The sequence below is a fragment of the Pagrus pagrus genome, assembly GCF_965226575.1.
Source record: "Pagrus pagrus genome assembly, chromosome: 14".
Classification (NCBI taxonomy): domain Eukaryota; kingdom Metazoa; phylum Chordata; class Actinopteri; order Spariformes; family Sparidae; genus Pagrus; species Pagrus pagrus.
In genome coordinates, this window is record NC_140198.1 from 7,311,889 (window position 1) to 7,338,307 (window position 26,419).

At 39.9% G+C, this 26,419-nt stretch overlaps 1 protein-coding gene across 5 annotated transcripts in view; it reads left to right on the forward strand.

Moving 5' to 3' along the window:
* Positions 1 to 26,419, forward strand: part of cadm1a (cell adhesion molecule 1a) — a 393,450-nt gene that overhangs the window by 311,550 nt on the left and 55,481 nt on the right. For all 5 annotated transcript variants that reach the window (XM_084373683.1, XM_084373685.1, XM_084373686.1 and 2 more), the window contains 2 exons: positions 10,105 to 10,263; positions 18,756 to 18,852. In XM_084373683.1, the coding sequence (XP_084229809.1) occupies positions 10,105 to 10,263; positions 18,756 to 18,852 (256 nt within the window). The remainder of the gene's footprint in view (positions 1 to 10,104; positions 10,264 to 18,755; positions 18,853 to 26,419) is intronic.

A 26,419-nucleotide genomic window follows, 5' to 3' on the forward strand; every position in this document is an offset into this window, starting at 1 on the left:
GCCAGTCAATAGGCAATTTGGTCATTCCTAGAAGGGGGGATGGGCCCAAACATTAGTGACCTCAGGGTGGATGGAGAGAGATGACCAAATCACTTTGCCAAAAATGTGTTTCTTTAATCGTCTACTGGTGTCAATTGACGTCAAAGTGGATTCTAACAGCTCGTTTATGCTCCCTTCACATACGAAAATAAATATATCTGTTTTAACTGGTATAACAGTCCACACATTTCCATGTGTCCTTCACGTTTGCATAAAGGTTAAGCAGTGCAACCACTAGAGGGCGCCGCTCAGAGTGAAAATGGTCTGGCACGGACCTCCACCCTAACCCTTTTCCTTCGCCACCGTCCAAATCACGTTTAAATCCTGTTCAGTCTCCTCCCAGCTGCTCTGTAGTAACTGTTTGGCTCTCTGCCCGGGCGAATTAACGTCATGCAGATTATTAAAACTTCTGCCATTTTTTAAGATTTATTCCTTTTGTCCTGTGGTTGAAATACGGACAAAATGAGCATAAATGAGCCTTAACCTGGAAGCATCTAGCTTACCTTGACTTAAAATACATCATCTTAACCAAAACAAGACTAAAATGAAGTTTTCGTTGACTAAAAAACACAAAAAAATAAAAAGAAAGAAGTTCTCTAGAATGACATGAATCAACACAGACTTTTATTCTCAGGACAATGACTACATTTAATATATCACTATTGTTGAGGCCAGGTGGACTGCACTGTTTGCCGATCGAATAATGGATGAAATCAGTAAAAGTGGTTGGATACGTCTAAGTCATTTACAAACCAAACAGGGCCCCGCTGGTGGGCATCAGAGGACACTGGAGCCTTGAAGCCTTTGCTGAGCATCTGTTTTCATAGTCCAGTCTACCTAATCAGTGGTGTTTATCCACAGAGGGAAAAAAATGAAAAGCTGCTGCAGGTGAAGGCAATTTTGGTATGCACCAAATGACATAGGCTACTTGTCATTTCATCCACGGTTTACTGAACAAACCAACAGAAAAAGTGTTGTTTTAGGCCAAAAAGGTCATCATGAATTATTTGTAGACTTGCCACTGAATGAAAATACATCTGTGAGAAAGATCCTTTATTTCACTACTTTGTCAATCGTGTTGCTATCGCCATTTTTTTTCCAAAATGCTCCTGTACTTCATGTGTAATTACTACATGCATGCACATATGCATCTTCATAGTCCCTGTGCCATGTTTATAAATGAACCAGTTTTTAGGTCCAGTTTCTTTCTTCCTCAGCTGGCTCACCATATTGAGTGCTTGCATCAATACTGTTGCTTTTTAAATGGACCTCTGCTGTGACTTTGAATAGTTTCCATTAAAGCAATGTGGATGTGCAGTGGTGGCCAGGGCCTGTTGGCACCATGACAACTTTCATGCCTTCATCAAATGTAGAGGAGCTTCAGAAGTCTGAGCACAGCTCGGGGTGAACAGGCCTCCTGCCAGGCAGCTCCACCTCAGAGCCAAGACAGCAAGCTTTGTAAAGACTTTGAAACAAAGGTCCTAATCAGAAGCTGTGATGACGGCCCTGAGCAGCCTCACCTCTGCACTGCATCACGTTACGGCCTTAGTGGTCAGCTCAAAGTTCTGATGTGTAGAGGTCGGGGAGTGGCCTGCAACGAGTTGTTAACATCACGTAACATTGCTGTTTTGCAGTGTTGTATTTGTGCTGACCAGTATTGGCAAGCTCCTGCAGTCAGTGATTTCATTCTACTAACTGTTGTAGACAAATGCCAGGTAGCAAAGTGCATGTATCTGAAGTGAAAACTGGCTTATTTTAAACTTTTACAACTGAATATATACTCATATACTTTGGACACAAGGATTTGCCACAGCTTGTAATAACGGTTCCTAATATTTGGCCCCAGGACCATCATATACATAATTTACCCATCTGACATTTTTCTCATGCATATGTGCCAGCCTGCTCTCACTGCCAACATGTCAGATACTACAGCGCGGCATCCAAATTTAAAGCTGTAGGTACCCTTCTAGAGCAGCAGCAGTATAAAGAGCAGGAAAGGCCAAATCAGGGGGTGGTTGGGAGGTTCGTTCAAAGGAGGTTGTATATGACTTATAGTTGCTAACTTGACTATGGAGCCTTTATTTATAAAGTCTAACCAGGTGTTGCATAAAGCCTTTTACTTGCAAAACTGTCACGAGATGAATAGGCAGAGCGTCACAGTTCGAAGCTTAAGGCCACTGACCAACCTTTAAAGAGCTGCGAGTGAGAACATGTTGCATGTGCACATGTAAAAAACATGTTAGAATCCTGATTTCCTACTTTCAGATGCCTGAGAAGACTAGTAGGTATTTCTGAATGGCCTTTAAGCCATTTCATTTGTAAAAATGATTTTCCCTGCTTCAGTGTCAAGAGCACAATGCTGCCTGTATCAAGCTGGAATTAACTGGTGTGTTGCTTTAGCAAAGCCATTCTTAAAACTTCAAAACCAAATTAGAGGGTTAGTGCAGGGTAACTATGGACTGACAAATCACAGTATAAACCTTTTTTAAACCTAACCACTGATTAAACTGCAGAGGGACCATTGCTGTTCGATAATGATCTTGGGTCGCTTAAAATCGGAGTATTTAGGAGGAAAAATGGTTAAAACAGGTTTTTTCCCCCCCTGTCATGTAATGCTGTAGAAACATGAAGTAAATGGAAGTTTTAATCACTTAATTATTCTTCACTTGGGTCCAAAACGATTTCAAATGTAATTTTAGTGTCTTAGTGAATTATACCATTTTTATCTCAGTTAAAAATGCCATTTATTGAAGGAAAGACGAAAAACATCAATATAACAGGTGATTCCAAACTTTTTATCAGTTGTGTCTATGTCTGGAAATCTGGTCATGTTAATAATCTAATCCCGTATCATGATCACTTCATGATGTTACAAAATGTGTTCATGCGGAAGGCTGACCGTAACACAGTTACTTAAGTGCATGTAAAAACACTGACTAATGGTGTGTGGCAACAGCGCAGCCACTTGCATGAATGGGCTAAGTTGAACCAGTGACGACAGTGGCTTTTAGTCACTGTGAAATACTTATCCACTCTCCTGGGTACTCAGCGTCTCCTTCAAATGGGAACCTGCCACAGCGTCTCCATACAAAACCATCTTCATTCAGCATGTTTGTATCTTCTAAGCGTGCTGTGACGTTATTTGCTTTTTGTAATACTCCCCTCCTTCACTGAGTCCTCACCCCCACTTTGGCTGAGCTTTCAAATGATGCTCATTTGCTTTTTTTTTATTGAATGGCAGAAAACGATTTGCGGAACAATAAATGCCCCTCAACCCCGCGCCCTTGCTGTTTTCTCATACTGGGAATGGATTGCTATTTTCAGAACCGGCTCAGCACTCTTTGAAGTTCGACAATTGATAGATGCACGTTTTCTGGTACTTAAAGGCTCACTTGTCACAACACATCATTTGGAGCATGCCATTTGCTTTTAACCATTTCCGCCAGAGGTGAAAAGGTGCCGTTAGGTAAAACGGCTTAAAACAATGGCAGCCCACTTATAAAATCTGTATTTGTTCATTTTACAACAAGTTCAAGTTAATTGACACTACTGTCAGCACATTATCAAAATCACACTTTTGGAATAATCCCTTTAATCACTCAATGTCACTTTTGTTGACCGTGTCGTGCGAGTGAGCTGCCATTTAAAATGCAAGCTCTTTAGTAAACTGTCAAATGATCCCACAGTTTGTTTGCTTGACACCACAGCACAGCTGTAAAAATGAAACGTGGCATTGCTCTGCTGAAGACAAAGGAGTGCATTAAAATAAAAGATGGAGAGAGAGAGAATGGCTCAGGGTGCCAGATTCCTGACATTAGGGCAGAATTACTTAAATTGCCTTCGGCTGTGGCTCCTTGCCTGGCAGACTTATTTCTAATTAAACGTCCCCGGAATTTAACTTAATTACCTTAAGGGATAATCAGGCTCTCTTAAATATCATTTAAAGGTTGCAATTGTCATGCTTGCCAATGTAAATCCAACAATCTCTCCTAATATGCACAGACCCATTATCTCACTATTATCTCCTCCGTTCCTTTTACTCTGATCCCGTTGTTTAGTGATTTATTAACACTATGCCCTGGCACTGATAACTCCAGTTCTTAAGCACAGACTGCAGTGAAAGTCGTGAAGAAAGGGAGTCGTATCAGACAGTGCAGGATCTAGCAGTACAGGTCGTTCTTTTCTGTTCTTTTAAGACGAAAGAAAAGAAGACGAGCTGAAAAAAAGGAAAAGCCAGTAGGTAGGGCACTTCATTGACTGACAGGGACCAGAACAGCCATTAGCCTCAAGTCTTATGAGACAACCACAGGGTGATTTCAATTACCCTGCAGTACCCCAGCAGGAAGACTCTAGAAATGGATAAAAGAATATTTTGGGCAAAGTAAAGCGACTGAAGCGGAGAGACATATATTTTATTTAAACTGACACCACTTCTTTCCTGCTCCACAAAAAAATGCAGTTAAACGATAACACTTAAAGAAGCGAAAAAGTGAAAGACAACCAGCTGAGTTTGTACGTTAGGATTTACAAAACAATTAAAGTGCCACTTGAGCTTTCGTTTGACCTTCCACTGCCGTTCAGTGACATTCATCTCTACTGGCTCCGCTCCATACTCGTTTTTAGTGCCTAACAAACCGTGACTTTTTCAAACAGAGAGCCATCGCCAATTCATCTTCAATACTCACTTCACTATTGGAGGGCTTTTTGTTAAACTCACATTACTGTCACCTGGTTGATAGTCTTAAAGAAAGAGAAGAAGGAATCACAACCAGGGCACCAGTATTTTTGTGAAGCAGTAAATTAATATTTTTTTATTTTCCATGTTGCTCAAGGCTTTATTTGGTCCAACCTTAGCTCTTTTATGTTAATGCATAATAAGGCCAGCCATAGTAAAGCCATGAAGTCAAATATGCACCAAGATGTTAATCTGCTCTAGTTGGCATTACGACCCAGTCACACCAGCATTTAAAACAGCTACATTTTTGCATGAAATCATTTTATTTCAATGAAATAACCACATTTAGCAGGAGTAACAACTTCCATGCAAATCTTATTTACCAACGTCAACTCAGGTGAACTTTGACATGCAGATTTCTAGCGCTGACCAAAAGCAAATGGTCTCGACGGTTCTAGCCTTTGAGGGCACTCAGTCTTAAATAGAGGAATCCCATTAGCTTCATTACCTTCAAAACCCTGCTCTGTCAGCGTGTAAACTGCACCGCAAAAGAGCCATGGTTTGCAGTTAGGAGACAAGAGTTGCAAACAGATTAATCATACTGTGCACTCTATAGCACAATAACTGACCTTGATGAAGGCAGAGGAGACGGTGTACTCGCATAAGATGGTCTCAGCTGTAAGACAAAAGTTGCATTGCTATCTAAAGTAATGAGACAATCAACATGCCCTCATCAATAAACAACTGAATAGGTCGATTGCCGATGACTTAACCAGACTGGGCTGTGTATAACAGTTGCAGGTTGGTTAAGTGTAGGAACCAAAACTACTTCTTTTGTATGAAACATCAAAACATCAAGGGTGTTGATGCATGTCGACTCCCATCCCCATGATGCCTCCAGTGTGCGGGCTTCACTAGAAAACAATTATAGCATGCGTTTTTGACGCATCAAGTGCTTTGACCTTATGAGCTACATTCTCTCTACCTGAAGAGTTTGATGTTTGATATTTGATATTTGGAGTGCTGTCAGATGTCCACCATGTGAGGCTGGTCTGTCTCCACTGTCTTCCTTAAGAAATAGACCTTTTTCACAGCAGCCATTTTGACACAAAAACAGTCGGGTAAACACAGGTGGTACCAATGATACTGATTAAGATTCTGTTCCATTCAGGTCAAACAGAGTCAAGGTGCTGCTATCGTGCATGTTGGTGCACTAGGAAGTGTCCACTACACCAAATAGAACAGAACCTTCATTAATTGTCATTAATTAAACCTGTGTTTACCTTCTATTTCATGTCAGTATGGCTGCCGTGAAAAAGGTCTATGGGAAACAGTCAGTTCTTGTGCTTTACAGTACACAGCAGGATTCATTTCTGTTATCTCTACCTCACACCAAATGGATGGCGAGGTAAAGATCTCAATCCAGGTGAGGATAAAACAGCTGGAACACCTAATGTATCTCCCAAATAGCAGTTTACATTTCTGTTGTTCCCCAAGTTTCATGACAGATTTGTCATACACATGCACGTTGCGTCTCTACGACTCTACCACTTTATTTTATAATGTGTGCCTCATGTTTGATTTGGCTAGAAACCTGCAGTAAAATATTAAAATCTTAATGCTTTCATGTGCAAATGGAGGTACAGTTTACAGCTTTTTTGTTAATGGCAAATGGTTAGAGACAGGATTAATAATGGAGGTTGGCTCATCCCAACCACATTACCATTAATAGCAAATTATACTTTAGTTACTTGCCTTTGTGCAGGTTTCAAACTCAGAGACAGCTTGTGTAGATAAGTACTTTCATCTTACAATGAGTTTTCTAAGGTGTGAAGTAAAAGATCCAGAAATCCAGGGCTTGAATGAAGACGTCTCTTCCCCCCCTTTTTTTCATGCATCTCAAAAGTCATTTTGATTCGAGCAGACCCCCTTCAGGTTCCCATTTCACGTGCTTTCATGAATCTGAAGCCTCTAGTGGTGTTTATTCATGACAACCTGTTCCTTTACACCAGGCACATCACACAGGTTTTGCTTTCCCAGCATCCAAAGAGTCGGCTGTCACCACGGTGACGGTTTCACGGCAGTGGCTGAGCTGCAGCACAGCCAGTAGAATGTGCACTTAGCTCATATTTTACACCAAAATGTGAACTTATGTATGCAGCTCTTCATATTAAGACAGATTTTTTTTTCCCTGTACCAGCAGCATTTCTCCTGGCAGGCTCAATCACTTTTTTTTTTGCTTCCAGTACTTGTTTTATTGATGGGACACAAACACACTTGTGCAACAGACTGTTAGGAAGTAGGACAAAGGGATAAAAATAATCAATCTCTCTTTGCCTCTGGTGTGCCTCGCTGTCTGCAGCTATCCCTCTTATTTTGTATGACTGTGATGAGGTAGCCTCTTCATTGCTTTTGAGAACATATTGTCTGTGTGATATTACAGAGCAGCCACTAATCAGAGGAGGGTTACTTTGCAGGCTTCAGATCTGGCAGCGCTGTACAAAAGGTGGCCACACAATAAATCTGGTTTCATAAAGCCTAATGAGTGATTCACAGTCACAAAGCAGTCTCTGACAGCAGGCAATTGTTAGCTGATTCACCTTCCTTGACCATTTTCAAGGACGCTCTCCTCGCTCCTACTCTACATATCTTGCAAGGTCAGGGAAGAAAGACATTTTTACTTAGAGCCACACAATGGCCGTCTTTGTCAGGCCTTAACTTTTTTAAAGTTTGTTATTTTTCCTCTCAGCCTTGAGCCCAATGGTTATAGCTTTGTTATTTTGGACTGACTCTTCGACAAAAGATGTTCAAAAGTACTCAAGGAGAAAACCAAGGATGCATAAAGTAAAATGTAAAATTTTTGGTAACATTTACAAAAAGATTTTTAGAATTAAAGCATGTAGCCTTTATTCATAATTTATTTTCAAAGCTAGTCTTAACCTCTCCAGCTCCTTTTTCATATTTCATGACTTTATTGTGTAAAATCACTGAAAATCAATTGGGCCCTGAAGCAGAAAGCCGACCGACCAGAAAACTATGAGTCATTTGAATGATTAGGAGAACAAGCAGTGCTGTGTTTGGTTGAAACCAGATCCAGCCTTTTTCATCGTACTTGCTAAACTTTATAGATCCACTTTGAGAAACTGAAGGAAAAATGTTGAGAATGGGGGGCGTTATAGTTTGACAACAAGGTGAGGACCCATACACAGCAGGTTAGGAAACAAAAAGTGAGCTTTAATAACGTGAGCTGAAGTTCGAAAAACCAAAACGCAAGCAACAAAAAGCAACAAGAACAATTCAAAATAAAGAAATTACAGTGTAATACAAACAAATAGAACAAATTATAAAGCCATGGGGAACAAATCAGGAACACAGGTAACAGGAACACAGGAACAGGACATAGGAACGCAGGAGATGCAGGATGAAAACAGACAAACTGACAAAGAGTAAAAGAAACACAGATAGAGGTACTCAGAAAAAAGGACAGGAAAAAGACAAAGACAGGAAGTGGAAGGTCACTATGAATAGATGATGAAATAATCTTCAAAATAAAACAGGAAATGATGAAACAAAAACCCAAACCATGACAGGGGGTCCAATGGTAAGCACAAGATGCAGTTTCATGCTAAATGGTACATGGACTGCATTTACTGATTGCTTTTCTAGTCTACCAACCACTCAAAGTGTTCTACAACAGAACAAAAACACCTATTCACACGAGTGGCAAAGGGCGCCATGCTAGGTGCTGACCTGCTCATCAGGAGCGATACTATCTATTCAAAACACGCTGCAACATGTCTATGTTCACCTATTACCACACTCTCACACAGAAGCAATTTGGGGTTCAGTATCTTGCCCAAGGACAACATAACATGTGGACTTGAGGAGCCGAAGGAAGGAGGGCTCGAACCACCGACCTCGTAATTAGTGGTCAACCCGCTCTCAAGCCACAGCCGCCCCCACACATGCTCTGGTTTCCTTCGGTTAATTGGAGACTCTAAATTGCCTGTTGGTCTAAATGTCTGTTTGTATATGTCAACCCTGCAAAAGACCGACTCCGTCCAGGGTGAGCCCAGTTTGTCACGTACTTGAGCCAGGATTGGCTTCAAATCCCTGCAACCTCGCAAATGATGAGTGGCTATGGATGGAGAGAAATTAATTATAATGTTTCTAGAACAGCTTCATCTCAAATTGGGTTGAGGGGAACTCGAGCTGAGGGAAATCATACTGTAAGGTTCAGGTGTGAGTTGGGTTTGCACGAAACATAAAAAAAAAAGTTATCTCTCTGCTAAACCACATCGTTCTACTCGTCCTGGAGGATCTCACTGCAATTCCAAGCATATGGTTTCCTCTCAGTGTGAGTGAGTAGTTATAGACACACCTGAGGGCCCGGTTACACCAGAATTTAAATCAGCAAAATTTCAGCAGCAGAATCTATTCATTTTCAGTGCAAAGCTTAATGAGTTCAGCTTTGGAGAACTTTAAGTCAGAGAACTTTTGGTTACTGCACAACATAGTTTGTGACCATAGGTGAAGGTTTGGACTTAAATCAACTGATAGATTAAGACCAAGACTTGAGTTTCTGCTTCATCAAAACAGTCCAGTTTAAAGGATAAGTCCAACAAAAATGAAAAATACATGAATTAACTACTCAGCCTCATGCCAATGGAAAGTTAAATCTGAGTTTTCTGGAGCTCCACAGCAAAACAGAGATTCAGCATTATCCTAAACAACAGAAGTAGATGGGGACTTTGGGCTCCATACATCTTGTCCAATGTAATTTAAGCCTCTAGAAGCCCAGAGATCCCAAACTGATTTCAGAGGATGTTATTAAGACCCTCGATATGCAATCGAGCTTGTGCACCCACTTCAGACGTCGTGTGCGCTAACACCTTTTAGCATAGCAGCTTCAGAGCTTTAAAAAGGCTGTAAATTAAGACTTTTCAAATCAATTTGGGATCTCAGGGCTTCCAGAGTTTGGGATTACTCTGGACAAGTTATATGAAGCCATTTTATGGGGGTTTTTTTTGTTATTTTTTTTTTACATATACAGTAAGAAAGAAGCCCCTATCTTCTTCAGTTGTTTAGGAGGATGGTGCAATGCTGTTTTGCCTTGAAGCTCCAGAAATGTTCTGTGCACTTCAGAAATGACTTTCCAGCAGCATGGGGGTGATAATGACATCGGTTGATTGCTTAAAATTAAATGAGCGTTTATCTAATACTATTTCTTGCTGAGGAATTTTATGGTTTACCAAAAACACAAAAACACAGCAGGCAAACTTGAGTTTATGAACTTTCTGACTGACCTCGTTCATATTTTAACTGCAATCCAAAATGCACCTGTATTGCCGTGCTTAAGTCTTGCTTGTCTTTGATATTTTCCACAGGCAAGCCCAGAGTTGAGCTGACCTACGACAAGATGTACACAGTAACCAGCCGTCTGACGTTCACCGTCAGTAAGGAGGACGACGGCATGCCTGTGGTTTGCATCGTCGACCATCCTGCAGTCAAGGACTTCCAGGCACAGAAGTACCTGGAGGTGCAGTGTAAGTACTTCTGCTCTGTTATAAATTAGAAATCAGCAGAGTATTTAAGCTGCATTATGCAAGTTCTTCTTCTTTCTTTTTTTTTCAAGTGTCTCATCAGCTTAACCGCAATAGAGAGCTTGGGCTGCAATAGAGAAGAGTGTTCCACCCTCACTAATTAAATGGCATAAATTTGCTTCTTTTTCCCGAACTAAAACTTTGGTGTGTGACACGTGTGGCAGTGTCACTGAAGGGAACTGTCTCTGTGAACAGGTTATGATGAATAAAAGAGGAGAATTGGACTGCGGTACGTTTCACTGTTCCATCTCCTCTAATTAAATGACATAAATTTCTCACATTTTCCCACCTCAGAAACTGCACTGCATGGCTTTGTCAACAGCGGGAAATTATCTCATTCATGACATCTTCCGCAGAAATATATTTTTATGAGGTATCAGGTTAAAAAGATATATTTTTAGCTATTTTTGCTCTCACGGTTGACGTCATTTTACTTGATATGTATCTGTATGTCTTTTATTACTTTCTAACTATCATTTGGAGCAATAAATGTGTGAAAGCAGTGCAGCTTAAGTTTAAAAGTTTAAAAAGTAAATGGGGTGGTGAAGTCACCTGATGCTGTACTGCTAGTTGGAGCAAAAACTTGAACTGCTACTTACTTTTTTGTCTGTTGACAAGTGTATTGTTTCTGCAGCCGAGATGTTTTGGGACATAACTCAGCAAAACTATGTGCTGACAAGGCTTTTTCAGACGAGGGAAATAATCTCATTTCTGACATCTTATAACAAAATATACTAATGTGAGGCACCAGGTTATCCTTGCACAAAAAGTTGTGATGTTTTTGCCTTTTTAACCTCTGTCATCACTATGAAGTGAACAACATCATTTTACAGGATATCCTTCTGTATACCTTTCAGTATTGTCTGACTGTCATCTGGGTCCATTAATATGTGAGAGCAGCGCAGTGCAGTTTGAGTTTAAGAGTTTAAAAATGCCGTGAGAGCACACTGCAGATGTAGGTTGTCTGATACCGTACTGCTAGTTGGAGCAAAACCTTTTTTTCTTTTTCAACAAGTGTATCGTCTCTGGAGCCAAAATGTTCTGGATCAGTACCTAGCACAACTGACAAGGTACAGAGAAATCTGAGTAGGGTAAAGACTAAAACTCAAAACGTAGCAATTGCAACCATTGTGAAACTGTGTGCTTCTGTAGAATTAGCTATAAGTGGCTGTTGGCTTAAACCTAAAGTGTTTCTATATGAACACATTCAATGAACAGAATAGAAAATGCACAGTTTCACCAGTGTGAATCATAATTACAATATGTAGTTCTCAAAAGCCACACAATATTCATAGCGCTGAAAATGTCTCAAGTTCATTGCACATGCACTTGTAAGCCGTAATCACTGATAATAAAGCAATCACCATCATCAAATGTCAAAGGTTCTTCAGTAATAATTGAGCTGGTATGACTCAAAGTTAAAGAAAGTACTTACTAATACTGTTTAGTAAAGAACAAAATGAAAAAGTATAAACAGAGAAATTAAATGTCAAAGACTAAACACTAAAACGAGGGGAGAAAAATAGTGTTTCTAAACGTACAGATTGAAGGTGAAGGTCTATAGATAGAATGAGATTTATTGTTGTACAAGCTCCTGTGGTGTATAATGTTAGCACACATTCTCACCACACGTTATTGTTTTAGAAATATAAATTCACCAGTGAATTTTTTCTAGTCTCAGAAGTGTTGCAAAAATAACTTAACCATGTTAAATTCCTCATGAACCAAGAAAGAGAAACTGAATCCAGCCCTTAATAGAGGTCAGAGATCATGTTTTCATCATTATAACTGTTTTCTGTTGCAACAGAAAGCAATTATTAGGCATCACAGGCCTCACCATAGCATTGGAAACAAACCTAAACAACCCACCCAAGCCATGTGACATGTAATTAAAATGCTGGACCTTTGTAACGTAGAGCTTTAGTTCTTTTTATTGATTCAAAATGATAAAATGTATGTATTTTGTGCCTCTGTAACCTTATGACTTTGGCCTCTGGAATGCATTCTATTAAAAAATAACTCTTGTGTAGCTATCTGACCTTTCCCTGGGAGAGCGAGAAGAGGAGATCAGCTCATCTACAGAGGCAGCATGGCATTTTGTTGGCCTCTGATAACAGGGAGCTCACATGGACCACCCGGCTCAGCGTCTCACACTGCGTCATACAGGCAGGCCTGCTGCTGTCATGCTCTGTGCATACTGTAAGGGCAACCAACAGGCACGGCAGCACTTGCACTCCCGCCTACTCCCTGATCTCTCTGCTGTACAATTTAATATTACGTCTGGAGAGTGTTGCCTGCAGAGTATTACTGAAACATATCTAGACAATCCTGTTTTGTATTTGCTTTATTTTATGAAGCTGTAATTTACAGGGAAGATTCCTGTAGCAGCTCTTGATCTCCAGTACTAATTAAACACTGCGGGTGTAACCCAAACAAAATCCACAGTTCAGTGTGCAGCTCAGTTTTAGCATCACGGTTTGTTTCATTTTCGGTAACAAATAAATGACAAAATAAATACAGGAGAAAGGAGAAAACATTTATGTTATTTATTTAGGCCATGATTCTTATTTTGAAAATCACAGTGCTCCCTTTTAAAAACAAAGATAATAGTTTCATTATCTGTTAACTTTTTCTGTTTTTTCTCTTTAGTTTAGGAGCCAGAGGTCGGGGAAGGGGCTTTGGGGTGGGTGGGATGTGGGTAGTAAATTCTGGTGTTCATAACATGTTACCGTTTTTGCCTTTGACATTGAAAAAAATCAATATAAAGATCTCTCAAACAAAACAATTACAGTGCTGAAATACTGATATTGGCAGTAAAAGAACTAAATAAAATAACATAATAATATATCAAAAATGCTTTGTTTTAACTGCAAAAAAATATTATTAGAATATCCTATAGATTTTGTAAAAATAATTCCTTTGGGAGTTTACATTTTTCATAATCAGTGTCTAATTTTAAGTGTGCACAGTTCTGACAGATGAATTGCGCCGCAGTGGATAATTCCTGGACAACTCCTTTCCTTTATTTGTTTAGAACAAGCATATCGAACTGACTTGGTCACACATAAAGAAATTATAACCATATCTGGAGCCATGTAATAGACTTAATTGTGGGATGCTGTTGAATGGTTTATTTATTGAATGACATGTGTGATTGTTTGTGTTTCTAGAGATGTATCCACAGTTTGTTTCCATTCCAATATTTGAATAACATAAAATGGGCTCTTCCAGCTCATTTGCATTTAAACAACACTCACAATATAAGCTATACACCCAGAGGCGAACTCCACTAGCATTGGTTTGGCTAACAGACAGCAACTGCGCCACTGCCAAAGCTGTCTCTGTGGAACGCTCACACTTAAAAAGCTGAAGTGGACAAGTCCAGAGAAAGATAGTTGATAATTGAGTCCCATCCCAGGTCATCACATACTGACGCAAATAAACAAACAAGCAAATCAACGGATTAATTGCTGTTGTCGACATCACAGTTTCAGTCTGTGGGAACTGGATCACAGATTATCAACTCAAACACTATGGTTGGACAAATCACAGTTTAAACATATTCAATCTAACCACTAAGTTGACTGTAGAGGGCCAAAAGAAAAACAGGCTCCCAAAATATTTGATGCCCAGTTGCACAGTTGTGGTTCAATACTGATCTCAGGTTGCTTAGGCTCTACTGGACTGGAAAACAGGGGTCCTTAACGGAAAATGTGGTTACAGCAGTTACCTGCCGTGGGGACATCGACTACATGGAAAACTTACAAAATACAAAATTGAAATAATAAAACAGGTATTTCTTCTTAACAGTTTAAATGTATTGTAAACCTACAATTTAATAAGGGTGTGCAGGCTATTTTATCCACTGTACACTGTCGATTCCTCTCTAGGAAATTATAAACGCCTTTACTACCCAGTCACACACAACTTTGTTTACTGATTACCGAGATAGACGAGGTGATTTACATTTCAATCACTCACTGTGTGGGCAATTTATGAGTGGAATGGACCGCATTGTGTAGAAAGAAACAGTGAAAGGAGGCCATTGTCAGGGGACGGCATAATTAAATAAGCCTGTAATGTTTATGTGTATAAGCAAAGCAAGCTGTTGTGCTCCGTTGCCTGGTTGTTTTCCCTTAAGGTCAGCTGGATGCGGAGAGATGGATAGTGCCATCTTGAGTGCTTATGAGGTGAGGCACACAATGAAGCAAATAATTCAGTTAGCATAATGATAACGGCCCTCTTGCATATGATAGACACTATTTCATTTCCACTGAAGAGGCAGTATTCGGATCCGGCTGTGCAGCGTGTGTTTTTCCATCACGCAGAGACAAAGAGAGCTCCGCCATAACTACTTGAGGCTATCAAAACAACCTACAGATGTAGAGGCGTCCTTCATGTTTATGGCTCACAGATGACAAGGTCAGATGACGTTGTGAGCGGAGAAAAAAGTTGCAGGATGCCATGTAGCGCCTGGAGTAGAAACAAAACCAAATGGTTGTTGTCTATAGCCGTGCATGCCCACTGAGCAGAAGACTTGGCTTCTCGCCCATCTGCTGTCCATCACCAAGACTGAGAGCTGGCCACTGACAGGGTGTGATTTAGACAGATGGATGGCCAGACACGTGTTGTTTGTTGCCGAGAAGGTCGGACATCAGTGTGAAACTTTACCGCCGGCTTTGAAATCATAACTCAAGCCTGGGCTCTCTGTCTACAGGCTGATTAAAAATGCAAGCAACAAATAGTGCATTTAGGCTATGGAACCGGGTAGAGAATAATTTACATCACAATCGGAAAACTATAATTACACCATTGTGACTCAGCAATCAATCTGCTATGAGATGACTGAACTCTAGAGGTATTTATCTACCGCATCTGATGTCGGGAAATTTCCACAAAATAACATTTTGGAGTAAACAGACCGGGAAATGGTGTGTTGAGAGCACATAAGTGAGGTCTGCAGGCTAATTAAGCTATTGATGTATTGCCAAAAATGTTGGTCATCATATTAGATCGCCCTGCTGGGGAAACAAATCTGCTTTTGATAAAGGAGTGATACATGTGTATACATACACAAACACCATATGGTGTCATTTACACTGGGCACATTTTGTCCCCATCACTTTTTAAAAGTCATTTGTCAAAAACGTTCTGACGTTCTGCAAAAAAGGTTTTACTTTCCATCACCAGCTGCAGTTGAAACTGGCTCCTGCTGATTCTAGTCACAACATTTTAACTCAGGAACTGATATGTAAAGTATACATCAAACTAAAGCTAAGAACCAGCTACAATATGTGCAGGAAAACCGTTTTTGTTTATTAGATAATAGGTTTTGTCAGAAAATACTGTCAAATCAGAATGCAATACATGAGATAGACTGATTAGCTTCCTATCTAGCTAGAATAGCAAACATGTTGAGATCATTCCTTCTTATTTGTCGGATGTTGCAGTGATGCATGTGAGTGCAGTTACTTGTGCAGTCGACATTGCTGTGCTTTTCATTATGAATGTATTAGTATTGTTGACTCTGTAGTGGACTACAGTGGCCTAGGCTATGCCTTTTTGATGTCATTTTTTCCCCCCCCGCTGTAATTATGTGCTCTCACCTTATATGATCCACCATGACATTGCCTAAAATTGCATATTTTGAGTCTGAGCTGATGCTTTTCCATCAGGCCACCAGCTGACTGGTAGCATCCAATCATATTCATAGAGGTGCACAGTATAGATATTTTAACCTCACCCCACACATTATTACACAGCTGATACGATCATATCGGCCGCAACTGCAGCTGATTTGATCGTATCAGCTGCAGTTGCTTCTGCAGCTCCGTCCAGTGTTGCTGCGACAGCCTTACTGTAGCTTTCAGTGGCTAACGTTACCAAGCACTTTAATCTATTTGGTTAACTGTATAATATTTATATATATTATATTATTAAAAATAATTTCCCTAAAACATTAACTTTATGTATTTCAGTCACGCATAAAATTTTCATCTGAAGTTCTATGTAAAGTATATCACTAAATGCAAAGTATTTCTATCTTGTTGACTTGATGTGAATATTGTACATAAAAGTAATCTATATGTAACGCATTACTTTTATGTATGATATATGTTATAGAACAAGATGGAAGTTGTATGTGTAGTTGAAATACATAATCAATGTTGTAGGGAAGTCATTTTTTGAGTGTATGTTCCAGCTTTCAAGTCAGAGCAAAGGCGTTTTCTAGTCAGCTATTTGTTTTTTTAAATCTGTGGTATCACGATTTTTCTTCACAAAGAATACACAGTCTCCTGCTCGCTATCAGCACAGCGATAGTCCAGGAGTCTCTCAGTCAAAACATAACAAAAGACGTAAGTACAGTAGTGTTGGATCGGGGGATCTGTTGTCTTCATTGTCAAACGATCATTAATGCCAGTTAAAATCTACCTGACACATTCAGAAATGTTCACGGATGAGATAACGTTTAAAAGTTTCATTAACATAATGTTTAGACTCTCCCAATAGTTATAGCAACAGGCAACCAAATGAAGTGCACTGTTACCGAGACTGAAATTACATAGGTACTACTGTATTTTCTCATGCACAGCACAATATATAACATAAGTCTAGTCATGCTACAAGAACTTTACTTCCTCTGGGTGTGTTTAGCTTGATTAGGGGTTTGTACTTCCTCAACCTGCTCTCCCATTGCGTCAGATCACTCCTCAGCAGTGTTGGCTCTACCTTGGGCATAATATTGATGCAATTATAAATTAACCTTATACCAAAAACAACAAGCCAAATCTTTGGGGAATGATAAATGTGTGGTGCAGTGCAGGTGCCACAAGTAGCCCTGAGTGTGTTCAAAGACGCTTCCTGATAAAGCTGCTATAGAGAAAACAGAGGACACCGCTGAAGAGTTGAGGCAGTGGGGAAGAAAACGTAAGAATGTTGTTTTGACAAATCAGTGGGGTGCTTTGACAGTTGCTGCTGTGCTATTCTTTGCAACCATGGAGTTTCTATTGTTCCCATTCCATTGAATGTGGCTGGTGTTATCAAAGCCTTTTCTCATCTTGGTGTGAGAGATGATCCTTTATTCTGGACAGAAATGTAATGTTTTATTCAATCTGTCATCTGGGTTGGGGATTCAATTCTGTGTTGCTGTGGACTGAAAGTAAGACCAAAACAAAAATCCTGCTTTTATTTACAACTTTTAAACATTTATGTTCTTCCTACTAGAAGGAAATAATGAATGAATGGAAGCTGGAGAACAAAGGGCATTTTATTCACCAAACATATTGTTAATTCTTTAAATGTGCTTTTACCTGATTAATTCAAACACAAAACAATTTGCCTTGAACAGTAAATCTAAGTATCTTAATTACATTTAAATGTTCAATCTAATTTCAGTTCAATGAAAAATGCTGCATTAAAGCAAACTTTCGTTTTTATCAAATTAGTCAATGTGAATAAATTACCTAACTGAGTCAATTAAATTATGCAGACTTAACCTTATGTGTTTATTCATTTGTTACATAAATATTTATGTGAACTAAAGGTGTTTTTCAGTCTAATTACTCAAGAACAGTGAGCTTATTGTGTGCCAGAGCAAAGCTATGGTCATGGTGAAAAAGAAAGTTAAGTGTTAAACATACATGCTGTTTTAAATGTGCCATAGTTAAATATTAATGGTAAATGATTTCTGCCATCAATGCCTTGCTCCTTCCTGCATGAATGTTGTTTATTTAATCAATGATTAATGACCTGGAGGAAATGTCACCTGGTGAGACAAGGGAGCGGAACAGTGTTTTTGCCTGCAAATTACAGGATGTATACAGCAGAATTATTGTTTAAGTTTTATTATTTTTAAAAGTCAGTTGAAGCATTGCTTCGTTGAAGTCTTTTGTTAGTAAAAAACCTTTGTTTCTTTAGATATGTGGGATGTAACTGCCGCTTACTGAATGCAGGAATCGTTGGAAGCCACTGATAACACTTTATGCGACTTAGGTACTCGATCTGAACAACAGTGCTTAATGTTACTCCTCCTGCGGCTTTACACTTTCCTATGCACCTCTGAGAATGTGTCAAGGCATTTTCGGAAAGTTTGACAATTTGAAGCAGTGCCACTGAACAGAAATATTGCAGTTATACTGAATATAATTCCTCACACTCCTCAGAGGCAACTTGAGAACCAAAAAATGTGACAAATTCGCTAAATCGTCTTGCTGCAGAGCCATTTAATGGGATGCTTGGTAGATTAATCTCGAAATAAAAAAAAAAAAAACGCTTTCATGTTTATGTCTGCTTCAAGCAACTTGAATGCAAATAGTCAAATCAATTAGAAAGAACATTATATATAGAGCGGATGTCGAGTAAAGATAGATAACGCCTTGCCTGTTATGTTGTCCCATCCTTCAATTCTCTGTCTCTTTCTCGTTTTTTCCTTTCAGACAAACCAGAGGTGAAGATCGTGGTAGAATTTCCTCAGGGTCTGACCAGGGAAGGAGAGAACCTGGAACTGACGTGCAAGGCCAAAGGCAAACCCCAGTAAGACACACACACACACACACACAAACACATTTTAACCAATTAAAAATGTGCCATGGGTAGAGAAAGTGCATTTATAAGTTCATCCAAACACCTTGACTTCATTCCTTACGGTGTGCATGTGAGTGTCTTGTTGCAGTGGTGCATGGAACTGTCTTGATACAAATGTCAAATATTGAATAACATATAAAAGCACGTATCATATTGTGTGTAGGTGTGGCTAGGAGTGGGTTCGTTCGATTACTGGCTCCCCCATGTGTACATGTGTGCAAGACACTGAATGCCAAGTTACTGGGCATTTAAATAAGTCATTTTAGTTCACATCATTCATAGATTAGCCTGTACATTCATTCCTCCAAGGTGACTAGGTAATGATAGATCCTGAAACGAAAGAGAATGCAGGAAAAGTAGAAGCTCACTGTTCGTTTTGACAACCTCAGAAGCAGCAATAATAGCCTATAGTTAAAGGGTGTGTTTTTGAAGAGATTTGTGAACATTTTAAAGGCTTTCTACTCTGTCATGGACTGTACCGATGACATTCCTCATAATGTTCGTGCTAAATCATTCTCCGACAGCTGTTAGAAGATCCTACTTTTTTTTTTCTCAACAGGAAACTGATAATATTAAAGAGTGAGTGAAATCACCCAGCTGCTCTAAGCATATCTTATTTAATTCAAGCACCTATAAAAATGTTAGGACTGCCCATGGTTATACTACAGCTGAGCATACATCTACTGTATCTTTTTGTATAATTGATGGTTGATGGTTGAGATCCAGAAGATGTGATGCCATACATTTAAGTATTTAATGAAGCTCGATGGAGGAGAACAGGTTCAACAGTAGATGTTGTAACACAGAGTAATGCCATGCCAGTTCTGAAGGATACTTCCCTGTCTGTGATTATTCAACCCGCTACAGAATACACTGTGGAAACTTGCGTACGTAAGTGAATTGATGGGAGAATATGGAGTTTGGCCCATCACGGAGCCAGTGCGTCTCTCATGTGGGATATAGTGAAGGTTAGATGCTGCAGGAACAGAATGTGACCTCGACTGTCTGGAAGACGGCACATCTTACCACCCCAGCTGCTCAATACAACCTTTCCTCCCTTCTACTATCACCAAGATACGGTGTAGGGAGGGGAAGAAGAACCTCTGCACACACAGAGGCTTTTGGCCCTGAGCATGACCTCTTCACCTATTGGGTGAGAGGGAGATGTACAGTATATCGACAAAAGTAAGACTATGAATTTATTTACTTAACATATGGTAATTCCCCTTACACTACCAACTACATTTCTGAGCAAGGTCCTCTTTACACCTTTTTACCGATCTTTATTCCTTAAAACAGATCTATATCAAAATGACAATTCTTGTTTAAAGTATTAACAAAAAGATTGGTTAAAATTTCTCTGTGGTTCCTTGCACAAAATTTACTTAATCTGTGCCACGATTAGAACAACCAGGCCATCTGTAATAATCTCTGGAGTCCCTCAGGGATCCGTCCTCGGTCCTCTTCTGATTACAGTTTTTATTATGCTCCTTGTTTAGCCAGCAAATTATATATCAATATTACTCCCCATTTCTTGGCTGAAACCTCACAATTTCAATTCATGGTAATGGTAATTTATGACTTATGGTTCAGAAAGATTGGAATCTCGCCCAGAATACAGACACTAGGGCCTACTTATTAAACCAGGTCGAGGAGTGGTTCTCCAGTCTGATTGTGAGTTTATACCCGTTATCTGCCCGGCCATAGCCAGAAAAAGTCACACAGAATCTTTATCTCTTGAGCTCACAGCCTGCAAACCAAAAGATTGGGGTTAGGGGCAAAGTGTGATGGGCAAGAGTGAAAGTTGGCTTTAAAAATGTATAACGTCAATGTGGGAGAAAAAGCTGGTACATGAGAGGTATGAGACATGTTTGTACTAAACATTGGCCAGTCTCTTGACTGGGAGCAGAAATCTCTTCTAATAAAGAGTGGGAGTAAAGCTGGAGATAGGAGGGTTGGGAGGGAGTACATGTGGCTGAGACAACGCTGTGACTATGCCAGTCTTAATGTTGCAGACAAACCTGAGGCCAGAAATGTCTTAATGACCATCACTGGATACATTAACACTTAATTGAATGGCTGCTATTGTCTTTTTCAGGAATTTCAAATGGGAGATTTGAAACTGGCCTGCAATCATGAAACACATCAGAATTACTGTGTGATATTTTGAGCAGGTGTTTAATTACCCTTCCTTTAAAGGTGGAGGACAGAGCAGAGAAGGGCATTAATGATAGTGAGTCGATTAGGTCCTAATATCAAGCAGGCAAGAGTTTTTAATCGTTGGGGTGTTTTTTGGTGAGGAGTGCCGATTACCTTGAAGTATCCAGGGAAACTGTGAGAATGAGAGAGTACGGTAATGGACTCACAGACGCACAGATTAAGTCAATTTTGGGATTAACGCAAAAAGATTGTTTGTGGTACATAGAGTTGAGCACAGAGAACAGTCCCCAAGTCATTTTATAATGTCAAAAATTTACTTACAGGCTGTTAGGCTATTTTTCCACACGTATCATCTGTAAGCCGAGGCATTGATGTGTTTGGACAACATGTTTTTGCAATATGAGGTGTAATGGGGTGCAAATTAAGCCATTAGGATACTTAGGGGTAAATAATGGAGTGAGAGCTTCAGGCAAGAGACCTGCCGAACTATCCAAACATCATCAATACGGTTAGTGCTGTTGGTATCAATCATTTTAGTTTGCCGACAAGGCAGTTCAAATTTGAACAGTACAAAATAATCATCAGATGGAGCTGTAGTTATGAATATTACATCAGAAACAGTAATGTGACCAACTCAAAGATGTGGCATTGCAGTAGGTAGTCTAATTCCATTAAAAAACACAGGTTTTTCGGCACCAAGAACCCAAAGTGGCTCTGAAGAGTAAAAGTTGTCCTTTTGGCAGTGAAAGACAGCTCTAGTGAACTTGGATTCGCAACATGTGCAAAGGATGTTAATTGCAAACATGTTTCATTGAGAGCCTCAAGGCAATATCCAACATCCATTTCTGCTTCTGTTTGTCCTCAGCACAGTTTTTATCTATTGCTCCCGATTCATGTTAGAAAGTGCGGTTACAAAATGACAGGCATTGACAGCTAATTGTGTTAGCAACAAATGTGAAGTTTTGCATTCTGAGCATTTTAATTGACTGAAGAAAAGCAGATTGTGCCCCGCTCGTGGCTTGAATTTGAAGTGTTTATCTACATTGTGATATATCTTTGGCCTTGATACTGTGCTGCTCTTGCAATTCATTGTTGTGTTCAATGGATTCCAATGGCTCAGAGTTGAAAACAGCTGTCCTTTGTGAAGGAGCATTTCAGAAATAAATTCCAAGCCTATAGAGTTTGAAGGTGTTTTAAACAAATCTTTTTGGTGAAAGGATTATATTAAGGGAATCATTGGCATTATTATATATATTATTGGCATCGTTGTGATTAATGATTAAAGGTTGTTATTTGAACTGTTATAGAAGGTATTTAGTTTTGGACGGGCTTTTAAGGCTGTTCACATTCGGTATCATCATCCACCATTGTACTCCAGGCATTAACATGCTTCTCAATGTGTCTTAAGTAACCACTTGTAAGTGGGTCTCAATTCCCCGCTCTATATGCAAATTAACAAGTACGACATTGGGACGAATGGACAGAGATGAAGATGAGGCTTCTAACCGAAAAGGATGATGGCAGGCAAGACACACTTTAGACACAGACAGGGTCGTACAGCTATGCTGCTTGGATTTAGTTAGCCATAACGGTTTCTCCTCATGCAACGACCCTTAAAATCACGCAATTTGTAAGAGAGTCTGGGGATATTGCGGTTAGTTCAGTGGTTAGTTAAAACATCTGAACTAGTGAACTGCATGTAGATAAGTAAAATAAGACACATTATCCATTCTGCCTGATGTTGTTACTTCTTCATATTGTTTCGCAGAGGACATCTTATGAGTAGGCGCTCCCTCAGTGTGGCCCAGGACACGTGCGTACACACTGCTGCAAGAATGTGGCCACATGCGTCCAAGAACACCTCCAAATGTGTTCTGAGTGATCGGATCTCAAACCCATTCTCAGTGCATCTCGGGGGCGTTCATGCCTGTATTTAGAAGCTGTCCGCCTGCGATCGGATCACTCGGGACGATAATTACCAGGTCTGAGCAGCCTATTATTGTCTGCTTCTGCCAACAACAACGCAAGTGAACACGATGAAGTGACAATGTAGGTCATGCCTTTGCCTGAAGAATCTACACGGATCACTGTGTTATTTTGTACTTATCTTCATTTTTCATTTATTCACCTGAGCCGTTGCGCGCCCCCTCAGTGCAAGCACCCCTAGCATTTGCCTCTGCAGCCAGTCATTTCATTTTGGGTGGAGTACAGGCGTTACATTAACAGTTCAATTGCTTGAAAAAATATGGGCTTGCAAAACTTGCCCTTAAAGTCGACCCAAATTTAATCCGAATCTTACATCTAACCCTAACCACTAAATCAAAGCTAGGATCAATCACACAATCCTCACGTTGCAAGAAATATTCTCATCCTGCGGGTCTGAAACTCTGTGTGATTCTGTGAAGGGTAGAAGTACAATAACACACACACACACACACACACACACAAGCAAATACTGTGTACTTCAGACTGCCTCTCCCCACCAGCCCCCCGCAGTTTTCATACTTGGCATAGAGACAAGCTCACTACCCGTATTCATTTTATAAAGATGAAAACACAATCAATACAGTGAGCCGGGAATTGGAAGTCATTTTCATTAGAGCTGTTGAGAGTTGTGCAGTCATTACCAGCAGATAGCACAGGGGGCCGTGGCTGCAGGCAGCCATTTGTATTCAACACGCCTGCCCTTCCTCTCTCCTTCCAGCCCCATCTTACCTCTTTCGTCTATCTCTGTCTATCTTCCTTCTCTGGATGCACTTTTCTCCCTCTCACAACATCCCATCCACCTATAGAAACTGAACTTTCCAGATCACGTCTCTCACTCTGTCTTAGGAAAAGACTTATATGTTTATTATTTATTTACATTTCATTTCACATGGAGTACACTGTGTAATAGAAACGGCACTCTGTGTGTCAATCTGTCCACCGCAGCCATTCAATGCACTTGTGGTTTTGTTTTGTTTGTTTTTGTTATTGAACACCAACTGCTTTTTCATATTTCCTTTTCCTGGAGTTTTCGCCTCATCTTTTTTTCTCCCCGTTTTGCCATTTGCCTGCTCCCTCCACACCAGATGTTTTCAAATGGAGGGAAACAAGTTAAAACACCACAACAAAATGCAACAAGAGAGACCATCAGCACACGCTCAGGGGAAATAACAGTAGCTGGCAGTGGCCATTGGAAGTTGCAGCCGCAAAATAGAGGTGTTTTGTCTTTTTCTTTTCTCTTCACCCTCGGTGGCTCTGAGTGCTCTGAGCTCATTGTCATAAAAATGGAATCTGTCACCCCGCTATAAACCTCAGTCAAGGTAGAAACGAGAACAAATACAGACGCTTGGTAGGGACCCACCTACACAGCAACACTCAGAAGTGTACGAGGGTGGAAAGCCTGCAATTTGAAGACAAAGCTAGTTATTGTTTGCTTTTAGCTGTACACAAAGGGAGGAATGTCATTTTAATATGTCTTGTTTTTCATGTCCTGGCTCTCTTTGATTAGGCCTTTTCTCTAGTAAACAGTTGCTAGAAAATTAATTCTAAAAAAAGGAGGCAAATTTATTCAGCTTAGGGACAGACTGCAATCTTTGGATAACTGTTGACAAAAGTGGGAAATGTTCTCAAGTCTTGTCATGTGGTGGACTCTCTAATCTCCTTTTATTAGGGATTATATGTCATTTAAGGTGCAAAATGAGGGAAGAATTTCTAATCAGAAGAGAAAGATCTTCATTGACTGATTCTTAATGCCCAAACAAACTAAATAAACAAACTTTCTTCATTTTCATGTCCGAATAAACATCTGTTCAAACACAAGTTCGTACCGTTTATATTCGGTGGACCCTGCCACCGTTCCAGCTTCAACCAGTGTTCTGGTCAGCTTATTTTCCTCTCAGAACAGCTTGTTCATTCAGTTATAGAAATACATCTTTTTGAGTTTGTGTGATGCCCTCATTCACATTGTAATTATTCAGTTTGAACTTCTTCTCCAAAACTATATTGTGCCCCTGTAAAGTTATTTTCAAATAGTGCTTAACAACTCTTCTTTGTGCTTGAGGGACGCTCTGACATCCCAGTGTCACAAAGTATTGCATTTACATACACTGTTAACAAACACCAGGCTTTCACAGTAAATTCTGGCAGTAAACTACTGTTATTATGCCTTTGCAATGCATTCTGGGTAATTAGGCATGAAACATTGAAAAAGAAGAAGAAGTAGTAGAAATGGTGCATTACATGGAAATCCTGTAATTCGGATACAGCACCATACAGCAATTGAGCAATACAATGTTGTAGTTGTTTAACACACACATGCTAACAAAGAAAAAAGGCTAACAGCATCCTACCAGGCTAACATGCTAACAACAGCCCAAAACTGCTGGCTGCAACATGAGACAGATGGAGCCTGGGTGGGGCATGAGAGGGCTTTAAAACTCCAACTACACACACAACAACAGATATCAGAGATCAGGTATGGTATCGATGTTGATTGTGATGGATTACTTATTTCTCATTTGAAGAAGGTATAGAGCGTCTACAAGCTGAATTTCACGGCATAATGAAATTAATTTAGCTCAGAGTTCAATCTCTACTCCATGTCATTGTTTTACAAAAAAAAGCATTGGAAAGATGTCCTTGGAATTTAAATAATCAATGTCATACGCAAGATAATTGTAAGTCAAAATTTGTTATGGATGTTCGCAGATTTAATAGCAGTGGTTTTCAAATTGGGTTGCGGGTCCCTCTGGGTGAAGGGATGGGGGATGGAGAGCCATTGTATGATGGGTGCACATGACTGGGCTGAAGATGCAGAGCACTTTGAAAGTTGCTCATTTGTGGTTTGTGAATGGCAAATAATGTCATGGTTTGGGTTTCTGGTACAGGCAGTTCCTGCTTTATTTTGTAGATTTGATCCTCATGTCTCACATTTTGCTTTTCACTTCCTGTCTTTGTCTTTATTCTTGCTATTTTTTCCTGCTCAACTGTGTTTCATTACTTAATCAGCCCATGTGTATAAAAGTCTGTGTTTTTGCTTCTCTTTTCATTGGTTTGTCTGTGTTTTATGTCTGTTACCCACTCCTGTGTTTTTTCCTGTTTTGCTGCCTGTGTTCTTCGTCTCTCCTTGGTTTGTACTGGTTTGTTTAGTTTTTTGTTTTGTTTTTTTGCCAGGTTTTTATTGCCTGCCTTTTGTTTTGTGGACATTAGCTTTATTTTATTAAAGCTCACCTTTAGTTTTTCGATTTGCCTGCCTCTGTGTCTTGCATTCGGGTCCCTTTTTGCCGACTAATAAGCTAACAGGAGTCGTCTAATGCCAGCAGGGATATTTTATGTTAAGAGCGCCTTCAGAGCATGCGTTTCAGATGGGGTT